This window comes from Galleria mellonella, unplaced genomic scaffold (assembly GCF_026898425.1).
Source record: "Galleria mellonella isolate WM207_F2 unplaced genomic scaffold, CSIRO_AGI_GalMel_v1 utg64, whole genome shotgun sequence".
Classification (NCBI taxonomy): domain Eukaryota; kingdom Metazoa; phylum Arthropoda; class Insecta; order Lepidoptera; family Pyralidae; genus Galleria; species Galleria mellonella.
Window position 1 is genome coordinate 4780563 of NW_026442133.1, and position 26272 is coordinate 4806834.

General features: G+C 31.3%; 1 protein-coding gene across 3 annotated transcripts; it reads left to right on the forward strand.

Annotated features, from left to right (window-relative positions):
- The first annotated feature begins 73 nt into the window (after window positions 1-73).
- On the forward strand, window positions 74-21059 carry LOC113512376 (prolyl 4-hydroxylase subunit alpha-2-like). 3 transcript variants are annotated; one of them, XM_026896245.3, is made up of 13 exons: window positions 74-308; window positions 6749-6949; window positions 7180-7325; window positions 10145-10301; window positions 10796-10977; window positions 12477-12616; window positions 14811-14941; window positions 15321-15474; window positions 16920-17090; window positions 17814-17867; window positions 18009-18068; window positions 18645-18810; window positions 19639-21059. In XM_026896245.3, exons 2-13 carry the CDS (start codon window positions 6759-6761, stop codon window positions 19755-19757), a joined length of 1671 nt encoding a protein of 556 aa, XP_026752046.1. In that variant the 5' UTR covers window positions 74-308; window positions 6749-6758; the 3' UTR covers window positions 19758-21059. The 3 variants fall into 3 exon arrangements, with proteins under 3 accessions (XP_026752046.1, XP_026752045.1, XP_026752049.1); XM_026896244.3 differs by lacking the exon at window positions 74-308 and adding an exon at window positions 3998-4183; XM_026896248.3 differs by lacking the exon at window positions 74-308 and adding an exon at window positions 3998-4183 and having other exon boundaries at window positions 18012-18068.
- The last annotated feature ends 5213 nt before the right edge of the window (window positions 21060-26272 follow it).

A 26272-nucleotide genomic window follows, 5' to 3' on the forward strand; every position in this document is an offset into this window, starting at 1 on the left:
TTCAAATTCAATGAACTACTTGCATAGAATTCATACAAACTGTCTGTTATTTGAAGTGACGTATTCCTGTACAAAACTTGACTGTCTTTTGAGTAAATATAAATATATTTTCAACTTATTATAAACAAAATTTGAAAAATATAATAAATTATATAATTGTAATATAAATTATTTCTTATGTTTAATTTAAGAAGTAACGCACTGCTGTTAATTTGCATTTTACTGTAAATTCTAAACACATGAGAGAATGATGAGAACGAACAAACAGGACAAATAAAAAATCGAGGCTTAAAAGAGAGAAATATTAGGTGAGTGCTGAAAATTGTTTTAATGGGTGAAAATGAAATGGTAACTTCGCTTGTGCTATCGGTATACGCTGACGGAGCTCAAGCGAGAAATGATAGGTGAGGATGAAAGCAGGTCAGTTGCTCATGGCGACCAATTCGACAAAAAATAAGCATGATGGTTTCCAGGGAAAACAGTGTGGAGGTCGACCTGACAAATATGAATTTATTAGAACCCATAATCAACAATCCCTTTCCCCCAAAAGTTTTTTTAATAACAAGCTTTTGGCCTCCATTCTTAATTTTTAGAAGCAGAAAAACCAATGAAATAAATCAGGAGTGTCAAGATAGGTTTAAACTTTTTAAATATTGCAATATAACTTTAACTATGGGAACCACACCCAATTAGGTGCAGTAGTTTTTGTGAGAAGCTGAAACAAAAGCCAAAAGTTCTAAAAATTCTAGATTCAATGTTATCTAGTTACATATATATATATATTTTGAAATATTATCATTTATAAAATATAATATTTGAACATATCTTTTTATTATTAAGAGTTCTAGATTGTGTTAGTACATTATTTTATTTTGTTACCCTTATGGGTCAGTGAGAGTTAGGAGTGATGTATCTAACACAAAAAATAAGCAATTTAAAATGTTTAAAATAATTTATTACTATCTTTATGGTGACTAAAATAAAGACAGTGCTATACTTGAAACCCTTAGCCAGTCATAAACAGTTATATAGTTTGTTCATTTACTGACACCAAAGATTAGTAACTATACAACTAAGCTTAAAGAAAGAAAAAAGTAAGTTTATTTGAAAACTTCTGAAAAAATTAAAATGCATAGAATTCAGTGCAATAAATCAACTCATGGAAATCACAACATTTTTTTATGTATTCCTTAACCTTGGTCACTACTATATTAGAGATATTCTAATTCTTTTTTGTTGCTGTTCTTTTACTAAATTATAAATGTGAAAAAAGAAATATTACAAATTTTATATTTACATTATAAAATTTGTTAAAAATTTTATATTTACATTATAAAATTTGTTAAAAATTTTATAAAGTTTTATCAGGAACTAAATAATTTCTTAGAAATACTAACTTTTTTATCAGATTTCCAAGTAAAGAAACTTCAATAGTATACAACTATAGGGTTTGAATAATCTATAATAAAAGCCCTAAACTATCTATTTTCTTTTGTTTCCAACTCAGAAATACACAGGTGTCTGAATATTTATTAATACTACAATAAAATAAAAATTTGTAACTCAAAAACTGAATATGTGAAACTGAAGACTAGAAAACCATCTGATCAACCTAGAATCTATAAAACTAAATGAAAAGAAGATAATTCACATCACACAAATGTGGTATCTATTGAAATCCACATTTGTCAGCTTAGATTTATGTTCATCTTAATCTGTGATTAACTTTTAATCTTCTGCAGAGCCTGTTTCAAAATTATCTCATTGATGTAGTTGGTTTAACACACTCTTTTACCTTCTAAAGGTTCACTTTGGAATCAATCCCCATACACAGTAAACATTTGTATTTCTGGTTGTCCATTGTATTGACTAATAAATAAAATGGAAGAGGTTTCTAAATTGTTTATTAGCACTATAAACTACAGTAACAGAGTGATTTATAAAATCTACTGTTATAAAATTGATTATCCTGACTATAAGCATACAGTCCAAAATCATTCACTAAGAAAGGATTTTTGAAAATTTCAACTTCAAGATGGCACCACATGTATATGCATTTGCTAGTGTTTTTAAATAAACATTTCCCACAGCAACAGAACACCCTTTACTTTTCATTATCATAGAAATTTTGTAGTTGTTTCTTAGTATTCATTATGTGTATTGTGTATTTAACTGCAAAGAAACTGCCAAAAGTACATTTTACTATTATGAGTTAATGTAAACGTTTTCAATCTTATGAAAATAGTATGTTTAAGATTACTTTAAAACAATTTATAATAAATATGTACTAATCTACTTAGTTTTTTTGATGTGTGAAAATGGTATGGTAACCCCGCCTGCGCTAACGGGATACGCTGGCGGAGGAACAGTGAAGGGTGATAGATAAGAATGAAAACAGGCTAGTTAGTCCATCATGATGAATTCATCAGGAATTAACCATGATGGTTTCCAGGGAGAACCATGAAGAGGTCGACCTGGTTGGGTATATTGCTAGCAATGGGATTCTTAGTCTCCACTACTAACAATACCTTTCCCATAACCTACTTAGACCAGGTTGTAAGAGATTGCATTACATTCTGTATAAATATTCCTTGTATACATCTCTATTGTGCACTATAAAGAGTTTATTATTATTATTAGTTAAAAAATACTTGTAAAATGACCAAAGTTGGTCTGATTCATATTTAACGGAAGAAATAATACATCGTCATCATTTCTGCTATCAATTATCTATTACTATTAATTTGTCTCCCTCGTATATAGCTATAAAAATGGTCCTGAGCCACCTAAACTGCATCCATTGATCCCCTACCGTTTATTTAAAATCGTCGTTCTTTCTTACTTATATATTCGCGGCTTCAGAAAAATCATTTCCATTTACACCGACTAAAATCTTCGAGTACTGGCAGACTGTACTCAAGATATACTGTGAATGATATTGACCTTTTAGAAAACTGTATTGTAATAGTATTTTTATTTGCTCTGGAGAAAAAAATCGCAGGAGTCCATTTACAAACTCCACATAATGCGAATGAGAATTCTTTGGCGAACACTTATCGCCAAAGAATAGGTACACCATTATTCGTTAGTAATGCGACAATAAGAATGCTAGATCATATACTACTCCTCGAAATATTCTTTATTGTACATTCGGGCAGTACAAAAATGAGAGAGAAACTAAATTTACCGTATCGTAACAATATGAAATGTCCTTGTGAAAGCGAATTGTGTTTCGTTCATCCCATAACCTCGCCCGCTTATTCATAGGCGTGGATTTTAGAAATAGGAAAACTAATAAAATATCCCCCATCTAGATTATATCTATATTTTGATCTGTACTTCATGTTACTGTATTCCATTGACAATGGTCATTGTATATTTTTATATTTTTGATGAAATAAAGAGTTTAATAAATAAATAATAATACTAGTTTTTAAGTTAGACCTTCGAGAATACAACTGTGAAAACCGCATTCAATTTGATGCAGTATTTTTTTTGCGTGATGCCGGAACATACAGACAAATTTCTAAAAAATATTGTTTTGGCATATATAATGGTTATTAAAACCTCTCATATTTATTTGCCTAAAATATTTCCTCATTCTATTATACAGATATCGTCTAGTTTCAATTTTATTATATTAGTAAGATTTGATTAGCCACGAAAAAACTATGTTCCAAACATTTATGTTGATTGTTCTTTTCTCCATGGGAGTCAATGAACAACGAGCGCCAAAACCGTTGTATATCCATTGTAGCTGATTTGTAAGTTAATGAACCTTTAAATACAACGACGTAAAATAGTCGCTATTAATGCTTCAAATCCGGCTAAGAATCATATAAACTTTGCTGTTTTTCTCCAAATATGGATATCGCTTGGATACGAATATTATGCATAAATTACTGAAGTGGTATACATTAAGGGACAAGTCGATGTTTGTGTGATAGCTGATAGGTCACCGGCTCGTAACTAGCTTCTGAACATTCGAGTAGAGTCGTGGAGCGTAGTGATATTTCGTACGTTGATCAGCCGAGTCGCGACACGCAGCTGCTGGCTGCTGCGCTGGCGCAAACATTTCTAAATGTGTCGGTAACCCTGTGCGGTATATTTCACTGTAAATCTCATATACACTTTGTCCTTTTTTATAGTGAATTATCACTGATATTATATCTTAAAATATTAGGTAAGCTGATCTTTTCTTAATTGCAATAAATTAATAATTTACTATATTATATTATTAACTGGTATTAATTTAAAACATAGGAAGTAAAGACGGTAATATATAAGTATACATTGTTCTTACATATGTACGTACATGTATTTACTGTTTAGTGTAGTCATTAATACAGTAGTTATATGAAACGTATTTAATTAATTACTTATATGCAAATGTAAATATTTTCAGTACATACTAAATATTGAAAATCCTGTAAAAAAATACACTTATTGTACATGTTTCTTTTTTTTAATTTTACGAACAATATGATTAGATATCGCTTGACTATTTCAGCCTATGCTCTAAATATCGCATCATTGTTTATCATTAAAAATAATTGATATTGCCACCAGTCGGAAACCGGGCCGGGATGTGTTTTACGCACGCTTTATATGTCACGTTCACATGTCTCATGAATTTTTAGCGTTATTTAACTGCACTATAGGCACTATTTTGCAATGATATACCAACTAGAAATCTGGTGATTGTATCATTTCTCATGTAATTCTGACTTTTGTGTGAGTGATGTACTCGTACTTACATGGAGTAAGGATAGTGCTGGCATTCTCATTCTACGCTAATGTAGGTATTTAATATTTATATATATAAAACAACTTATATACGTAGGTACAGTAGGTAGGTATATACATTATATTATTATTATGTGAGCTCTTAACTGTCCACTGCTGGGCATAGGCCTTCACCATAAAGGGATTTTTGCCAGTAGCTGCCACGTTTGCCAGGCAGGTTGGCAGTCGCAGTTAAGCTTTGGTAATGTTTTAAGGAGGACGCTACTGCTCATCTCTCGACCATTAAGTTCCCTTGTCACTTCTTACGATACCCATGGGAAAAGTTGTGGCCCATTCTATGCCGGGACTACATGGCAATGTACAAATGTAATGTAAGATATGTACATATATATAGTATATTGCATATAGATATTATAAAATACAGTATTATTAAATCATCTTTTTAATACACAGATATCAACTGGCATTTCACATACCTACCTGCAGCAAAGAAACTACTAGAATACAAAGTAGAGTACCTACATAGGTACCTACTTTGTATTCTAGTAATTTCTAAACTGATTTCTTGATTATATTTAAAGTTAAGTAACTGTAAATGTAATTAGATAGGCACATAACGCTGACACTGGTGTATGAAATTTCTATTAAACTCTTTTACCTATATTGTATCGTAGTTCGAGATGTCTTTTATATATAATATTGGTAATATTGGTTGTATCCCTTCTAGGTTTCTTATTGTAATTTGGAATTTAAATCATCTATTCTGTTATAAAAATAGGTGAACTGACCTTTATTATGCCTACAACACCGCATCTTTGATACCGCAGAACCACTAATTTCTAGTTCTCTTAGGTATTAATTGCTGTCACTGCCTACATTTGGGGTGTATTGCGAACACAGACTTAAGATATTAAGGTATAAATATGAAATAATAAACATTTATTGGGCATAAAATAATTTCAAATGAAAAATATTTAAATCATAGGTCCCTATCTCAGCATGGAACCAGCAAGAGCAAGTACGTTACTCATTATTGGTAACATTAATTAATATTCTGTCAGGCCCCTTAGTGATGTCACGGATACCGCAACACAAGAGCTGCATTTATTTAGTGCTTTATCATTCACGACCACACAAATGATCTCAAACATATTTTCATTGCATTCAACGTGCAGTACAGTCGGAAAGTAACGGTTTAGGTATTTTCACACTCGTATAGAGTTAAACTGGTAGGAATGAACTCACAACAATAAAAGCTTCGTCACTCACCAAGATAATTTTATGGACACCTACTATGGACCGTATTGCTTTACAATAAGGCTAAAAATTTATGAAAACAAATATTAGCTTTTCATTCCTTTGTTGACGGTACCTGTTATTTATAAAGTCCGTGTAAATAGGTAGAGCGAGGCGAGGTCTCCACTCACGTGAGCCTAAAATGAGTAGGAAGGGGCAAAATCTCATCAAATCTTATTTATAGGGGTCATTAAAAATCTCACGTCGACTTTTTTTCTTTTTTTAATGTGTATTATGTATATATATACGAGTATATGTATTTGAATGTAGCAAAATAAGTAAATCGTGTTGATTTATTATTTGTTCGATAAATTTAATTATTTAAAATGCTATTGTTAAATCTCACATAAGAAGTTTTTAATGGATGGTAATGGTGAATGTTAACTCCGCTTGCGCTATCGGTATATGCTGGCGGTGTACGAGTGATTGATGATAAATTAAGTTCATCTTCATCTACCACGAGGATCACGAGGACGTCGAACTGGCAGGGTATATTGTTACCCCGTTAACATAAAGTTGTAGAAGTTGCCACATCTAACCAAATCTCATAAATAATTAGGAGTTCAAATTTTAGAAAAAAATCACATAATTGAGGACGTTTCTTTAGGTCATGCCAACCTGTCTTAAGACAATTATAAGAAATGTTAAATGTAATTAATATAATAAACTTAAGTCGTTAATTAGTACAATTTATTTACTGTTTCAGTTTCAACAAAATGGTTCCTGGTATGTGTAATATGTTGTCATTAATATGTTATCTATTTGTGTCGAATATGGTTTTTATACGAGCCGAACTATTCACCGCCATATCAGAGATGGAACCTCTATTGGAAACACACAAAAGGATCATAGACGATTTAGATGATTACGTAGATAAGGAAGAGAAAAGGCTAATGACCTTAAAGAAGTAAGTCCTTAAATAAAATATATATGAATACAAAATATACCTATAAGTTTTAATAAAAAAACAAGTTTTTGTGTGTTTTAGTCTTTAAGGAAAATAATATTTGAAACGGTCATGTACCTATCGTATGATATTTGCTAATAATATTGTAACACTGTACGTATTATAATAACTGCGAAACCAAAATTTGAGTAAATGAAAAGCATTATCTAACAACATTTTATTTATTTCAGACATTTGATTCTGTACAAACGAGAGCACGAAAAGGCATTGGAAGATATCCCAAATTATTTGGGCAACCCCATAAATGCTTTCACTCTCATAAAAAGACTGACTACAGATTTAGATCATATAGAGCATAGTATTAAAATAGGGACAGGTATGATATTTATTTTATTATTATTAAAATGTACTTGTTGGAATTGCAAATACATGTAACAGAGAATGTAGTCATTTTATTGGATTAAGTTAACTTATAAAAACTAATCTGTATCCACTATGAAGATAGATATATTTTGCACACAGCGTTTTAAAATTATTGATCCAATTTTTATAGGTATATAAGTAGGTATGACACAACACTTACAAATTTAAATAGTTGTTTCTTCAACGTAATTAATTAAAAAAAATGTCTACGAGTAAATACTGTTCTCCTATGCTCCTATGCTCCTTGCATAACCAAAAACTTCAACGAAATAACTAATGTACTTATTTTAGCTTGTGCACCCATATATATTCGTTGGTTGTCTAATGACTTTAGATATTTTAGATTATAATAATAATAATAATAATTCTTTATTTAATAACAATTCACACCTAGTTACATCTACTAGCCACCGAACTTTAGCCTGTATCTCAGTGGTTAGTTAAAAATTGACTTAACATAAGACGGTACAATCTAAAACATAAAACTCATTTGCAATGTTCAATTTACTTTTGGTGCAACATTGTTAAATGTGGGTAGCATCATATTATTTACTTACAATTACGATTAACAGTTTACCCACCTAATGTGCAATATTATTTGCCGGTCATATTAGCAACCACATAAAGTATTGACTTAAGACAAATATTAATAAATTAATTTATATTATAGCATAATATTATTTTAAGCAGAGACTAAGTATTGTTAGACATAATATCAAATTTACAATGCGTTTCATTTAGAATAATTCATGATTACATCTATGTTGTTTTTTTGTTAAGCATTCTATGAGTAATGCAGATGAAATATAATTAATTACTATATATGTGTAAGTAGTGTGTGTGTGTGTGTGTGTGTGTGTGCGTGCGTGCGTGCGTGTGTGCGTGTGTGTGTGTGTGTGTGTGTGTGTGTGTGTGTGTGTGTGTGTGTGTGTGTGTGTGTGTGTGTGTGTGTGTGTGTGCACGCGTTATGTGTAAATACAGATTTATTTTTCAATTTACAAATTTACGTTCAAAATATAGTAAGAAATGACTTATTTATTAGTAATTAACAATTGCTCTGTAAATGTATAATCTTGATTTTTAAGCCAATTGGATACCTTTTCCTTGCATTTGTATTTAGTTAGTGAATAGATATTAAGAATTTTGTTTATTTTATTATAAAGAAAAGGAGCTAAAAAAATCTGGAATTTATTACAATAGTGTGTCCTAATTTGTACTGTAGAACATACTTTATCTTTTCTACGAGTAGATAAAATATTAGGATTATATGTTAAATTTATGTGCTGTGTTAATATTGTGTCCAATACAAAGAGCTGTCTAACTGTTAATATCTTATTGAATATAAATCTTTTGTGGGAAATCTAAATGGTTTAAAATTAATAACTTTTAGAAGAGATCTTTGTGCTCTTTCCACAACAAAACGCCCTTATACCGTATGTTAAAACAGAATGGCAAAATATATTGTTTTTATAAGTTTTGGATCAGTAACATCAAGGTTTTAAATATATATATTTATTCTCTCTGTCAATTTGCTAATTTGTGGTTTCCAAGTAAGAGTTTGGTCTAATATGATTCCTAGATATTTTATAGATGTTTGACTGTATAGAAGTGGGCACGTACATAATATATTGTTATTTTCTTTATGACAACTGTTTGAATTTTAAAAATATTTTTATCAGGAATATCATTATTTGTAATAGCAAATGTTATTAACTTAGTTTTGTTTAGATTGAGTGTTAATTTATTTTTATTAACTATGTCATAATCTTTTTGGCCTCTTCCCAATTATCGTATCATCTGCATAAGTAAAAATTTTAACATTTTTTAGTTTTAATTCACATAAATCATTTATATATATTTTACGAGATTTTATCGGTTCTATCTGATAAGTAACAAAAAGCTCGAGAGTCGTTCCTCGTATACCAATTCTATTCAAAACTAAGAATACACCTATGCATTTTTCTTTGCGATCTATATTTACAGCGATAAATTCTGTGAGATTCGATACAGCGTGTAGATGATAATCCCGTCCTAAAACCATATTGATTATCAGATAATATATTTCCTTGTTTTAAATAAGATAAAAGCCGTTTATTAATTACTTTTTCTAATATTTTTGATAGGGATGATAGAATTGAAATTGGTCGATAGTTATCAATTAGCTTAAAACTTATTTGAAAGTATCATAAATATTGCATTATAAGTCTGTACTTGTTGATAATACCCCTCATACATGTTACTCTTAAAGGTTAAAATGTACCCAGAATAGTCTTAAAAAAGATAAGGACTTGAATTTATTTAATGAAAACGAGTACATATATCTATCAGATAGATAACGCCACACCAACCAACCATGTTAAAACCAGATCTTATTCAGAAAATAAGTGTATCGAGAAATTCCATAAATAGATTTACATTGCTCGACTATTAACCAAGGGCTCTATATTGTTGTTTTACATTTTACTGGCATTTAAATAATCTTATGTCTATAAGAAAATTTGTAATAAGAGGTTTACTATGAATCATTGGTATTATCTATCTGCATGTGAAATCTTTTACGAGATTATCGGACAAAACAGTGTATTAAGGCATTAATTACCGACAATATGTATGGTTTCGTTCTATTCGATTTTATTACTCGTCTCATGCATAAACTATTGTATCAGAGCGTCAATTTTTAATATTATTTAATCCTAGATAATTTTACTTAATTAATGATATGCATACACAAAGTCGCGACTGAAACTAGTTATAAATATAATTATTTGACAGATTATATAAAGAACGTGACCATTAATTATGACGACGTGAAATATCCCAGCGAAGAAGACCTCTCAGGAGCTGCGCAGGCGCTGACACGGTTACAGGAGACCTATCACCTTGACGTCAAAGATCTCTCCGAAGGAATATTGAATGGAGTCATTTACAGGTATTAACTGGAACTTTTGACGGTTGCCCTTTGTATGATTCGAAATAGATGGAATCTATTATGATATAATGGCACCATACGGAACTTAGGTTGAGTTCCTTTTAGAATTTTATCCAGTTTCATGAATAAAGTAACTGTCTATATTTCCAACAGTCGTCCATTGTGTTACATACTATATAATGTGTTTAAATGATATAGCTGGTTGTTAATACAATCGTATATATTAAAATATAAATTCAGTGATATAAAACAACATATTTATTAAGTAACCATTTCAAGTCAAAGCATTAACAAAATAAAACATTCGAATTATTTATTTAACTCATCTCAGAGAGAAACTGGTTTTATAAATCATACATACATATTTAATACTGCCCACACTGTTACTGTCATTTGTTTTTACTGCGGTTGGACATTTACATTCCAACTTTGGTTATTTGGTCGTTAACATCTTAAATGCACAGGTTTTAAGGTTGATTTTTAATTATTTTTAGTACGCCAATGACGGTAAGCGACTGTTACGAGCTCGGTCGGTCGCTGTACAATGACAAAGATTACAGTAACGCTCTCACGTGGATGATGGAAACACTACGGAAGTATAAAGAAGAAAATGAACCGTATCCATTTGATGAGGTCGATATATTGGAGTATATTAGTTTCAGTCATTATATGCTGGGTAATAAATTATAATAATACATTATATATATTACCGTTATAAGCGATGTTTACTACTGACTGTTCCCCGTGGTTTGGTCCGCATTAACACTTCCGCTTGAATGAGAATTTCCTGTAACAATCAATATTATTATATTTTTTTATTACACGAAAAATACAGGAACCATTATACTAGTAATTAGAGACAATATGAGCAAAAATGAACGTACCTCTAAAATAGATCTGTTTAAGCCAGTCTAATACAGTAACAAGAATTAGTAGGTAGCAGTAATGCAAAAGTGAAAGAAAAAAAAAGAAAGATAAAACCTAAGATAATGTTAGTTAACATATTTAAGTCAGCTTTTGATCAGTTAGGATTTTTTACTGTAACCCCCACATCGTACAAGAATAGTATAGCCTACCTAGTACAGTAACTAAAAACACAAAAAAACAGTGATTTTACTTAATATAAATGTATGTATATATAAACACATCTCTTTTTAATATTCATATATTTGGTTTTATAGTAATTGATAATATGTACGTTATCTAAACAGTAAACATACACTCGTATGTACCAATAAAAGATAAGATAAACAGTAACATAAAAATGTAATTATAAACAATTTGACTGATATCTAAGTATGATATACACAATGCATATTGATATTAGGAGAAAAACACTTGTACTCTTTTATAAAAAAAGGTTTTATAACTAGTACTTGCCAGCTACTTCGTACGCCTAGATTTCAGAAATAGGAAAACCAATGGAATACACCATTTTTAGATGGCGTATCAGAATAAAACAACCGCATCCAATATGGTGCAGTAGTTTTTCTGTGGTGTGGTGGGATGGTGGTGTGTAGAAGGAACAGACACAAACATTTTAAAAATTATTGTTATGACTTCTTTATTATGATTATGACTTATTAAGACATCTCATATTATTATTTTTTTAATTATTTCCCATATGGGTGGGTACAGATATTGCCTACTTACAATTTTATTATATTTGTAATATGCTTAACCAAATTCGCCATTTAGGTTATTGTCAAAGGTTAATTTTATACTATTTTTATTCCGTTCAATAAATTTTCAAAGGATGGCTAAAAATTAAAAGAAACAAGTGGGACATTTACTAGAAAATACACAAAAAAAATGTGATGTTGCCAACATACTGAAATTAATTGTTTTATTTAGTAGAATAATTTATGATTTAATGTATTCCTTCCTATCTCAGTAATTATGTCTATTTAGTATGTATGTAACGACGAAACCCATCAAGTATTTATTATAAAACCTTTTTTTGTTTTTATACAAAGGTTTTATAATACCTTGAAGAGTGTATTTTTCTAACAATATCAATATCTATACAAAGTGCTATTCCAGTGTTAATCACGACTATTAATATATAATACACTTACAAGTTTGTCAGTTCGTTTGTGGATTTTATTTTATTATATTTTAGATAATTTCAGTTAATTCTTAAAATATTTAATTTAAAATTATTTACCAATACAGGTGACGTCAGAAAAGCAATAGAGTGGACTAAAACGTTGTTGAAGCTTGCTCCCAATCACCCACGCGCGCGCGGCAACATACCGCATTATATGAAGGAAATAGAAGAGGAAGACACAAAACTGAAACGAAGGCGTAGAGGGGTAAGTGTCCTAACTTAACTGGGAAAATCTGCCTAACATAATGTTCGACGGGATATCTGTGGACTATAAAGATTTTGTAAAGGATCTCGGAATATATTTTGACAGAACGCTATCCTGGAGCACCCAAATAACAGAGATTAGTAGGAGGGTCTTTGCGATTGTGGGCTCACTCAGAAGATTACGTAATTTTTTACCTATGGCCACTAGAGTTGCGCTTGCTCACTCCCTTGTCCTTCCCGTCCTTGACTATGCTGATACCTGCTACATTGATCTCACCGAAGACCAACTTAATAAACTTGAGCGTCTCCAAAACCTGTGTATTAGATTTATATTTGGACTTCGTAAATACGACCACATCTCTAATTTTCGCACTCAGCTCAAGTGGCTCCCAATATGTCGACGCCGAGATTGGCATATATTATCTCTTCTTTATTCCATTCTATTCAATCCTCTTACACCTCACTATCTTAAAGAGCGATTTATATTTCTCGGTGAAGTTAACATAACCTTCAAGAAAAATAGTATTCATTTTTAAAAACCCCAGCACATACCTCCGTGTACTACACCAAATGGTGTTTCCGTTCAGGCAGTGCGCCTATGGAACTCGCTGCCACCGTCTATACAGAGTGCGCAATCCTTGGCTTGTTTAAAGGACAAGTCAAAACATTTTTTTCATTTTCTTTTCCACTCCTTTGTAATTTTTGGACTAGATTTGTCATATTTCCTTGTGTGTGCTATGTATGTATTTATATGTGTATGTTTATGTATTTTGTATGTATGTTATATGTGATTATATGTGATTATGTATGTATATATATATGTATGTGTATGTGTATGTATGTATGTATATATATTGTTATAGTAAGTAGTGTAATAAATTATATGTATTTGATATTTTTGTGCATTACATGTTTTTGTATTTTGTGCACGAACAATTATTAAAATTGATGCCCTTTTCTATCTGTTCTCCCTTAAATATATATTGTCTGTAAATATATGCCCTATATATAAGCCTTTTGTACCTTTATTGTATATTTCAATCTGTATTTATGTTACTGTATTTCATTTGAATTATTCACTTGTCATTGTATATTTTTATTTATGGTGCAATAAAGAGTTAAATAAATAAATAAATAAATAAATAAATAATACTTGACCCACTGAAACTGCGCAGAGATGTTGCATCTCTGTGAAAAAATCTTCTACCGAATTTATCATGGGAGTGTTTTGAGAATTGAAAACGGATTGATACCTGCTGCTGATTTTCACCACCGTACAACCCGCCACAAATAAAGTTTCATCCCAATCATCTGGACAGTGGCGGTCTTCCAAATATATTTTTCAAGGCACTTTCTTCCACGCACAACCATTCTTTGGAATCAATTTCCAGCAGCAGTATTTCCGAAACGATACGACAACATAACCAAGAAAAGAGTATATTCCTTTTTAAAAGGCTGGCAGCACTCCTGCAATGCCGCTGGTGTTGTGGGTGATCATGGACGGCGGTAGTCACTTACCATCAGGTGAGCCGCATGCTCGTTTGGCCCCTGTGTTGTAAAAAAAAAATTCATTTTCTTTGTGTAGTGAGACAAATTCTTCATATTGAACTGTAGGTTAGAGCTGTGTTAGTAGATATTCCATTCACGGTGTCAAGTGCTGTCCGTCGTGTAGTCGAAGGACAGTCATCGACGTATATTTTTTTCTATCTGGAATTGGGAATAGAACGTTTCATTTAAGAAGTTTATAAAAACAACATTCATTAAAATTAATTACATTTAAGGTAAAAAAATATATATTTCGAAATATATGCCGTATATGTAGAAATATAGAAGCATATTAAATTATATACAAATATTTTAATGCCTGTTTCATCATATTAGTGGCCATTATAAACGTGCCAACTACTGGCAAACCCCCACAAGGAGGAAGCTTATTGAAACGGAAAAAATACTTTTAATATGCAATGAGAGGATTTTAGAATGGAAAACTACAGAAAAGATGAGGAAACAGACATTAGCAAAATGTATTTAAATGTAAAAACAATATGTCAAAAAAATATATAAATTTCGAATGACAATAAGAATATAAAAATGTAGCGAGGAGTTCGCTACACTTATGTTCAGCAGTGGACAGTTAAAGGCTGATATGATAATGCCTGCTTACTGTATTATAATTGTTTTTATTATAATAACAGGATACTGGAGAAGTGACAAAAGAAAAAGATCCCGAAGTCGTTGAGGAGTTAAGCGAATATCAAAAGGACAGGATAAATTACGAGGCTCTTTGTCGTGGTGATATGCGTCTACCGAGTTATTTCACTAAAGAGTACGTTGTTTTTAATTTATATAGAAATTGTTTTATATTAACGACCTTACTAGTCTAATATTTATAATCCTCCAAAAATATAGTTACAAATATTTGCGTAACATTTAAATTAGTCGTGTTCAAGATTCAAGATTCAGGATTAATTTATTTGTAAAACATGCGTATATTTATTAATAATAGGATCTTCATCCTCCAATCAAACAGTTTATAATTACTCCTCTCCATCCAAAGGTTACCTGGAAGAGATCGCTTTTAGCGATAAGGTCGCCCATTGTTTTCTCATTGTGATTATTTCTTGTATTTTTTTATATTTATAATCGGTTTACTGTTGTAATCTTTTGGAGGAAACAATAAAGAGTATCTATCTATTTTTTTTCAGCCTACACTGCCGCTATCTTACAGAAAACCACCCATTTCTTATACTAGCACGGGTGAAAATGGAAATTATATACCTGAACCCAGACGTGGTTGTGTTCCACGATGTGTTGAGTGATGATGAGATAGAGTACATTAAGACGTTGGCTAAACCGAGGGTAAGTATTGCCTTAAAATCTAATCTAAAAACTGCCTAGTTTACTTGTAAATTGTAGCTAATTATACAAAGAGAAATGAATAAAGTTTGATAGAGAAACAATTGGTAACTAAAAATTGTCTATCGAGGCGTACGGTCGGTCCGTTAGGGCTTCCTCATTAAAATTTCAACTTTAATGCTTTGTTAATGAAGTCGTCAATGATTCTTCTTTAGAAATAGTTTAGTCAGACATGCTTACATGCAAATTCTAATGGTTGTAATTTATCACAGTAATTGAAATGTCAATATAAAATCTAATAATGTCGATATAAATGTTCATAATTAATTTGCCATTCCGTAATAGTCGTCTTGTAATAAAGTCAGCTATTTTAGACATTAGAGAAATACATAGGCATTCTATAGTTTCTTATTATCAACATTTTAAAAAAATATAAAATTTAAAATTTTGTACTTCTCTTTGAACCCACAAGTGTAGACTATCTACTTTAATAGTTGGTGTTGAAGGGCTTATTAAGCAAATACGAATAAGGCGAAACAGATCTGTTTGATTCTTTTTCGAAAAATAGGTGTGACCATACATTTGTAATATTTAATGAATCGATTTTGATATTACACTATGATATTATATATATAGCTCATATATCATGACGTACTATAGTGTTAGTTTAGACAAAGGGTGGAGAAAAAGACACTGAATGGAATATGTTTTTTTTTTTTTATGCAACGTAGAATCGCAAATAAGCTGACGGCCCATCTGATAGAAAATGGTAACCGTCGGCTATAGACATGAGCAGTACCATGGACATAACAGAGTATACTGTATCGGCCATGACAACGCATGGGGGGTATCCCCCGTGCGTTGTCATTCTTAAGGACTAAGATGTTATTCCTTTGTACATGTAAATTCACTACCATATCCCTTCAAACCGAAATACAGCCATGCAAACACAGTTGCTTCACGGTAGAAATACGAATGGTTTGTATACTACGACATAAATCCTTACTGAGGGGGGAAAGGGATTGTTAAATGAGACTGAGAATCCCATCGCTAGCAATATACCCAGGTCGACTTCCTCGCAGTTCTCCCTGGAAACTATCATGATTAATTCCTGATGAATTAATCATGATGAGCTAACTGGCCTGTTTTCATTCTCATCTATCACCCTTCACTGGTGCTCCGCCAGCGTATCCCGTTAGCGCAGGCGGGGCTACCATACCATTTTCACCCATTAAAAAAATCCTTACTGATATTACAAATGTAAAAGTTAATTTGTTTGTTTGTTACTTCTTAACCAGTAATTATGATTATACTTATGAATTTGATATAAGGTTCTATAAAGAAAGAGGTAGACTTTTTTATTCCGGTCACGCGGGCGAAGTCGCAGGTAAAAACTAGTAACACATAAATAGATTAAGGAATAATTGTGATATACGACCTTTTTATAGTTCAAGCGCGCGGTTGTGCACGACCCCCGAACCGGTGAGTTAGTGCCGGCCAACTACAGGATAAGCAAGTCGGCGTGGCTTCGGGACGAGGAGTCTGACGTTGTCTCGCGGATATCACAGCGTGTCGCCGACATCACCGGCCTCAGTATGGACACCGCTGAAGAATTGCAGGTCAGTTTTATTTTAATAAAAGTATTATTTTTATTTTATTAATTGACAGATAATTGTGACATTGACAAGCTTTGTTATGAACACTCCAGAATTGTTGTTTTTATAAATATTTACGCGACTTTGTCTCTTCAAGATTTATTTTACTATAAATTGATTATAATTAGTGTAAATACAACTTTTATAAGGAAAATCAGTTCGATGAAAATAAAAAAGTTTATCGACCCTAATTAAAGTTAGAATTGCATCACAGAATTCCATTTTTTTATACTTTTAACCATTTTTGAATACCTACAGTCGTTCGATTAATGTTAAACTGCTTTTATAAACGTCAACCTACAGTCGTTGGCGCAATGTTAAATTGCTTATAAATATTCAACTTCCATTAAACCGAGTAGGTGGGGTCGTTCATCTCAATTATTATAAAAACCTGAATCAAGTTTAAATTGCCCGATACCTTCAATTTCTTATAATTATTTTAGGCATGCAGCATCATCGCAAAGATCTAGATATATATTTGCATACATACAGACAGCTGATTATTATGGACTAAACTATTAAAAACATACTAGAAACGATCTCTTACAAAAAATATAGTTTTTGCATATTTGTCTTAACATTTACGTGTTTAACTTAATCTACATTTTCTTTTACCTAAACAGATGGTGAATGCACTCTTTGTAATATATTCCGCAGTATTATTTAGATGTAACTTCATTGTTACAGGTCGTCAATTATGGAATCGGAGGACATTACGAGCCTCATTTTGATTTCGCTCGGGTAAATATGTCTCTATTATTTTGGATAAGCTAAAAATTTACGAATATCCACTTGGTTATTAGTGAACGTGTAGTATATATTTCAAATTAAATATGTTATTACATATGTATATACATTTATACAACAGCTGCCTTTTTTCAGAAGCAAGAAAATGCATTCAAAAAATTCAGCGGTAACAGAATTGCTACAGTGCTGTTTTATGTTAGTATTACAATTATTACTATACATTTTACCTATTTACCTCTTAATATAACTATTCCCTATTACCTTAATAGCAGCGGTAGTCACTTACCATCAAATAAACCGCATGCCCGTTTGCCCCGTGTTATAAAAACAATAATATAACATTTATATAATAAATTATAACAATTTATATAGTATTAAAATAACTGCTAAAGACATACTAAAAGTAATATATTATTATTATAATAATTTTATATCATCATTCATCATTTCAGCCATTAACTGTCCACTGCTTAACTTAAGCCTTCTTACTTAAGGAGTTTTGCCAGTGGTTGCCACGCTTGGCAGGAGGATTGACAACCGCAGTTAGGCTTTTAATGATGTTTTAAGTGAGACGCTGCTGCCCATCCCTCTATCATTAAGTTCCCTTAGTTGCCTCTTACTACACCGACAGGAAAGGATGCGATGGCCTATACTATGCCGGGACCACAAGGCCATTTTATCACTTCAAATATAACTATTTAATTTCAAAACATCCAAATTATATAACACACACTGACTTAAAAACAATCATTTACAAAATGTGTTATTTAGATGTCGGAAGTGGCCCAAGGGGGCGCTACGGTGTTCACGCGGCTGGGTCTCAGCGTGTTCCCGATCAAGGGTGCAGCGTTGTTCTGGATGAACTTACACCCTTCCGGTGAAGGCGACATTTCCACGCGTCACGCCGCTTGCCCAGTACTGCGGGGCTCTAAATGGGGTAAGAAATTTATGTAAACATAACCTCAGATATAATTAAATGATTGAAATCGTAATACTATATACCATTTTTTTATGCAACTTAGAATGGCAAACAAGTTGTCAGTCCATCTGATAGAAAGTAGTAAAGTGGTAACCATCGTCTATAGACATGAATAGTACCATAGACTTAACAAAATACTGTATCACCCACCTTCATGCATTGTCATTCCTGAGTTCTAAGGTGTACTACCTATGTATCCTGTAACTTTACTGCCTTTAAATCTTTATTTTACTATTATAATTGAATTATTATTTAAATTATTTTGTATGATATCATAAAGAGATAGGGATTTAAACATGATGTTTTATCATAATAAAAAAATAAAATAACAAATTGATCGCCATGTTTGTCTTCAATGTAATCACGTATCCTTTTAATATATGGGCTGTCACAGCAATTCATGTGAATTATCAAAATCTATTTGGATAAAAATCTGTGAATAAAGAAATATACATGATACATACACACATACATCAACCCTAAAAACATTACATTTATTTTTAGGGGAGATATGCACGAAACATAAATATTTTTTGTTTAACGTATTATAAAGAGAAAGTTTTATTTAACATTTCTTTTAAATGTACACACTATCTTCGAAAATCTATGTAAAGATTATTTTCAACCGAGACGAAATATACAAGAAAGTAGGTTGTTATTTTTTTAAACAAATTAATATTATACCATGTTATTATTTTACTGTCAATACACAACCATTAGCACAGTGACAACACCACATTACGCCATGATCTGTCTAGTTTACATATTATTTATTTATATTTCCAGTGTCAAACAAATGGATTCATCAAGGAGGTCAGGAATTATTGAAACCGTGCGACCTGGAATATCAGGATGAGGCCTACATGCGTAAGATACCTCGACCAATACCGAAAACCTCCAGGTAGGATTCTCTTATTCCTCCACGGATTACCATGAATTAGCGAGATGAGTAGAAGCAAAAGTGGATATAACACTTTCCTTAGTCAAATATTATATTACTCCGATGTTACTTATGTTTGTACGCGATATGTACATGATGCAATAATGTAATACTTAAAAATCCAAAACATAGCTATAATGGATAATAATAACTGAATCTTAAAAACACTTTAAAGATTTTTTTTCCTAATTGTTTTATAAAGTGTACTCGACATAAAATTATATTTAGAAACAAAATATTTTTACTGCATTTATTAATAATAAAAGTTGAACATGAATATGTTATAAAAGTAAAGAATATTCAAGGAATCTTGAATATTATTTACTTTTATAACAATTGTTCACAGTCAATTACATTAGAGTTATATGATATTTGACAAAATGTTACCGTAAGGCCATCATTGCATTTTGATATTGACTAAATCGTTGTACAAAAATATAGTAGTAAAATAAGTAAATGTACTGTTAGTATGTAATTACGAAACAGGTTTAGTTCAAATATAACGCCATAACAATGATAATTAACATAATTTTTAATATATCAATTTCTCAATTGCTTATAAGTAGCTGAATGTTCAATAAATTTAAGAGTATATTCACACGGAACGTGTAGTCAGCCCTGACTATGAGCAAGTGTTACACATTTATTTCACAAAACTTTGAACTTTTCATTCAATGTTTCAAATCACTAAATGAAAGTTTACAGTGACAGTCGACGGCTGGCCATTCGTTCAGTGTGAATGCAGCCTAATAAATGTAAATGTTTGTAGGTGTTTTCGATTTTTTTTATAAATTGTATTAAAATTAATTGTCTCGTGTAAATCGTATAGCTTAATTATGCCAACTAGAAGTAGTTCTTGCCAGGAGCAAATATTATGACAATTTAGAATAATTTTTAATTTTAAAAAAGATTTATACAAAAAAATATGAGAGGCTATGTTACAATGGCCGTGATATTGCAACCAGTGCTAATTTTACATAGATATAAATTAATAGAAAGTAAGGATTTTCGTTTACGAAGAATTTATTTTTAACCAAATAATTTCCTATTGTGTTTTGTTTCCAATTTTGTTGGTTCTTAATAAAGGCATTTATATATTTAAATATTTATTATTGCGATAATTTAAGCAAGTGTTTTTACAAATCACAAGTACCACAAATTATATTTTTTTTTAACACGACATACGTTGACTCGTCTTACTACAGCAAATTGAAGTGATTACGTTTCATATTGTATATTGATTTTTGAATGAACATATCAATAAATATATTGTCGTTTTTGTATAATAAAGCAATCTAATACTTTAATTACTAACAACATGAAGCAGTTTTTAAAAATTCATTAAATATATTTAACTAATCTCAATTGTTATATATTTATTTTTTCTTATTAATTACATTTTATGTCAATGTGATAAAAAATAATATTAGAAAATGTTATAAAACAAAACAAACCTTTGAGAAAACAGCAAAAATTTGTCGAGTGCTTAAATAATAATATTTTTTGTTCCTCATGATAGTGGTCGTTTTACTACTTTAATTGTAAAAAAGTAATAGTTTGCATAAATCTATTGAATTCTTACATTAAACTTATATATACACACACATATATCTATATACAAAACAGTTTAAAAACATCTAAATATTTTTTTTATACAGGTACATCGATTCACTTTTGCGATTAACTCTAATTTTATTAATTTAAAAATTTTAACACAAACACAATCATATTTTTTTTTATATAATTGTTCAGAAAACAACAAAAAGATCCCTTCTTCCCTTCTTCTTTTTAAATATTTAGAAACTATTCTTGCAGGAGAAACGAAGAGCGGAGAGCAATTTAAGACAACAAAAACGTTACATATAGAGTTATACGTATACTGTACATAACATTCCTGTTGTTTATACATTACCCTAAAACTTCTTAGTGCTTCCGTCTCGATGGCGGGATATTAGTTGACGTTGCTAGTTAGAGTATTTCAGAACAAACAAAGTAAGTACATGCATGGTGACACTTTAGCATTGCACACTACTGTGTTTGCTACGAAACACTCTTGTTTTCTTCCAATTATCTTTCACTCATTTTTTATCCGCTATTGTATTAGATATTGGGTTATATATATGTATTACAATTACGAATGTATAGCTATTCTAATGTATCATTTTTAGATTTTATCAGTTTGTATTTATTTTTATGTATTTATTTAGGTTAACAAACAGTAACACATAACTGGATTACTTAAAATAAGCCATTAGTATAATAATTATAGTAGATACGCCGCCCGCTACGTTAACCACATAATTACTAAATTATAGATACTTCTAATTAAGAAACTTCAAGATGTGTTATGACATCACATTCATATTTATAATATCAGCAAAGATTTTAAACTATCATAATTTTTTTTTTATTTTTATCAACTCCACTATATTTTGTATAATAATGTTAGTAGACCTATTGTTAAAATTAACATCTCTGTACCAACTTACATATTACTGGTTTCTTAAAGCATTTGGAATTACAAGCAAATACATCGATGTTACTACAAATGTTGATATAACAGATGACAATTCGACTCATTAACCAGAATTTATATGACATTCACAGTAGGAGAATATAGGTAGTCCACGTGCAGGTTTATTATGGGATTCATAATGGATCTTGGTAATAAATATGTTCTGTTAACATATTACAGTCAAATATATTAACGAGCTACTATTTGTCAGGCTTGACAGGCGGGTTCGCAATCGTAGTTATTCTTTGATGATGTTTTATTTAAGTGCCGAACACATAGCGTGAATTTACTGGGTACAGAGGAATAACACCTGAGTCCTCAGGAATGGCAACGCATGGGGGTTATCATGGGCGAAACTTGATTTTTATTAATTATAACCATTTAAAGATCTTAATCCACATTAAGAATCTTTTTAAAAAATGTACTTAATATTGTGAAACAGTACTCTGTTATGTCCATGGTAGTGCTCATGTCTATAGGCGATGGTTATTACTTTCCATCAGGTGGACCGTTAGCGTGTTTGCCATTCTAAGTTGCGTAAACAAAAAACTTATTATTGTACAACCTTCTCTATAAATTATACAGGCATTCGTTTACGCTGCCAGTTATAGTCTATCTCTATAATGAAATAAAAAATATGGATATACATTTTAATAAATTATAAAGGAATATGGAATTCACTGTTTCAGATATTTAAAGATTATATACATTGTATATAATGTGTTAACGATACAAACCTATGGTTAATAATAAACATTTTATTGTCTTCACAATGCACAATATGTTCGTGCCATAGAGTGATAGTCAATAAAGCTGACTTACCTGAACACATTCAAAATACCAATACAACCTTCAGCGTTGCATTTCATTAGCGAAGAATAGCTCTTTGTTATAAGGTCAAACGCATAACTTGGAAATGCGTTCTCGAGTTTCCTCAATGCATTCCATGTTCATGGAAACATTAGCGCCTCACAGTTTCGAGTTATCAATTGTGTCTGATTATTATTCTTTGTATGGAATTCTGGAAACAGTGTTAATGTTGATTAAAGTTGTGACACGTTGTAATTATTGTTGAAATAAAACTATTCGCTAATGAAACAAAACAAAAAATCAATATATATTTTTTTAGTTAATTTCCCGTGCCCCTTTTTATTAGAAACACGTCCTATGGATAACTTTTAAGGAAAAGAGCGCAATCGACATAAAGATTTCATTCTATTTGGCAAAATTGTAACATTTGTATATTCTTTTACCCAGCTCTATAATATTATGCCTATAATTTTAAGGCAATTAAATAGATACTAAAAATTTTCCATGTCACATGCCTTTATTACATTAAATTAATTATTACATATTACAATAAATAAATACATTATGTATAAAGAAAATAAATATTTCAACACATTGAACTCCTAGGTAGATAATAACTCAATAGGTATGTATTGTGACAAACATATTATTTTAATAATTAAATTTGGGTGGCACGCAGACACAGAATGCAGACATATTTACTAGGGTCTTATATTTTAGACATTAAAAATTAAACGTGACAAATTAAAATTAAAATCCCTCTTCATTGAGCCAATTGTGAATATATGTATCTATATATTTGTTATGTATATATATGTGTGTGTGTGTGTATGTAGGTATGTATTTATGTGTGTAAGTTTTTATTTATTTATGTATTAATGTTATATTATTATTTATGTACTTTTATTATTTACATATGTAGGTATATAGAGCTGTTTTTATTGTCTTATATATTAAATTTTTTACTGGATATTATTTAGTTTATCTTTAATTGTATGGTTATTACCATTATACATTCTACAGTTTTCTTTCAGCTTCTCAAAGGTTGACTGTAAGAGATCCCTTTATGGGATAAGTCCGCCATTGTATATTAAATCATCTATCAGTATTCAATGTGAATTATGTACAATAAAGATTTTACAATACAATACAACTTCTATCAAACGTAACTACTTAAATTAAGATCTCATGTATCTAAAACCTTTTATGGTACTATGATTTATATTTTCATGGTTATGGAAGAGCGTGACCTTCTGATACAGGTTAACACTTACTAGAAGGTCACAAAAACTATCTTAGTATTTTATCAATTTTGCTACGATATAAATATTTTTTTTACTTTTTAAATTTTTCATCTAAAACCATGTGTGATAAAGATTTTGCGGATAAACTGCAAGGCAGTTGGTGATACAATTGAAGAAAATTGTCATGATAACATTTCCCCTTATGTCCATATTCTAATTTTCTATAAACTTCTGAGAAAGTTATACCTAACTAGGCTAACAGGTGATATCCAGTCCTTTAGTTTAAGGTGATACTTTGCCTCTCTTTATATCTTCTTCCGCTTGTATAACGGATTATATTCTGAAGAACTCTAAAATCTTGCCTACAGTGACCTTTTATCACCGCACCGCTCGCCGTCGATAGGGAATCCATTCTCACACCCTAGAACCAAAAAACCGCACAGTGCGGTTTCAAAGGTACTTTCTCTCGTAAACGCTCTGGCTGTGGATTGATCTTCCTGCCGAGCTTTTCCCTAGAGACCACAGCATCTTTAAAAAGGGCCTAATATGGTTTCTTAAGAGTCAACGACGAGCACGTGACAACCTTGGTGTTACAAATCTTCGTAGGCTACGGTAACCTCGTTTACCAGGGGTGGGGAAAGGATTGTTAGTAGGGGTCTAACAGCTCCATTGCTAGCAATGCACTCTATCAAGTCGACCTCCACGCAGTTCCCCCTGGAAAGCATCGTGGTTAATTCTCATGCAATTCTTCACGATGAGCCATTAAAAAATCCGTTTACCATGTACCGTATGCTTATTTACTACCATAGTAGTACAAAAAAACCTCTCGAAATATTTTGTTTCTATACTATCTGATTACCATTTATATGTGAATTTAATATATTCGTAATATACTAGTTTCTATATAATCCACTTGGAATAAAAATATTTGGCTCCGTCGTTGATATATCGAATTGTTAATATATGTACGAGACTCATATTCATTTGGATAATTTATAACATACCTATTTACATATACGCTTCTGTTTATAATTAAGTCCATTATTTTCCTCCAACATAACTCGCAAATAAATTCTTGTTAATTATTAAATATTTATATCTAAACACGCGACAGTTTGTCCAGCCATCTATTATAGTTGAACATCTATACTCCATATCAAGGAATCCCTCTTCATTTAAATGTGATTGAGTTTGTTTATAGACAGATTTTTTTTTATTAATAAGTACTTAATTATCAATGCACTTATGCCCAAATTGGATTGGCATGAAGACGAATAGGTACTCGTTATCACTTAACACTAGATCACTTTCGCGTCAGCCAAGTGCTGGCAACAAACTGCTGGTGGCTGGGCTCAGTTGTCGGTGGCTAACGATGTAACCGGAGGCGCAAGTGTAAACATCCACTGTATGGAATGGCAGGAGCCAGCTGTCGCCGCGTCGTCGCTTGCGCCGCGTCCATAGTACCTAACTGATAAGTGACACATTAATATAATGACGTGACCACCCTGGTGGAGACATGATTTCATAAATTTTAGTGGCGCATTCATCCTTATACTAATACTAGCAATATCCCGCAGCTTCGCCCGCGTAAATCAGTACATAAAAAATTCTATGTGCTTAGTTGGAATATAACATACCCGTACATCAAATTTCATTCAAATCCATCCAATTGTTTTTGTGTGAGGAAATAAACATCCATGCTAACAATTTTTTTATTTTTTTTTTATACCACGAACGTGACAAACAAGCATACAGCCCGTCTGGTGGAAAACGGTTACTGCAACGCGCACGTAGTACTCCACGTGAGCGTTGCTGACCCTGAAGAAACCTTAATATACTCTTTTTGAAAAAGCCTATACTGTAGTCTATAGGCAAAACCTCGGCAGGGAGCTCATTATTACAGCCTGAGCA

Bases quoted from the DNA above. Each gene is read 5' to 3' on its own strand.
- LOC113512376 (XM_026896245.3), top strand. From the start codon at position 6,759: ATGGTTCCTGGTATGTGTAATATGTTGTCATTAATATGTTATCTATTT. The intron at 7,326-10,144 runs GTATGATATTTA...ATTATTTGACAG, and splicing joins TAGTATTAAAATAGGGACAG to ATTATATAAAGAACGTGACC. The intron at 17,091-17,813 runs GTCAGTTTTATT...TCATTGTTACAG, and splicing joins ACACCGCTGAAGAATTGCAG to GTCGTCAATTATGGAATCGG.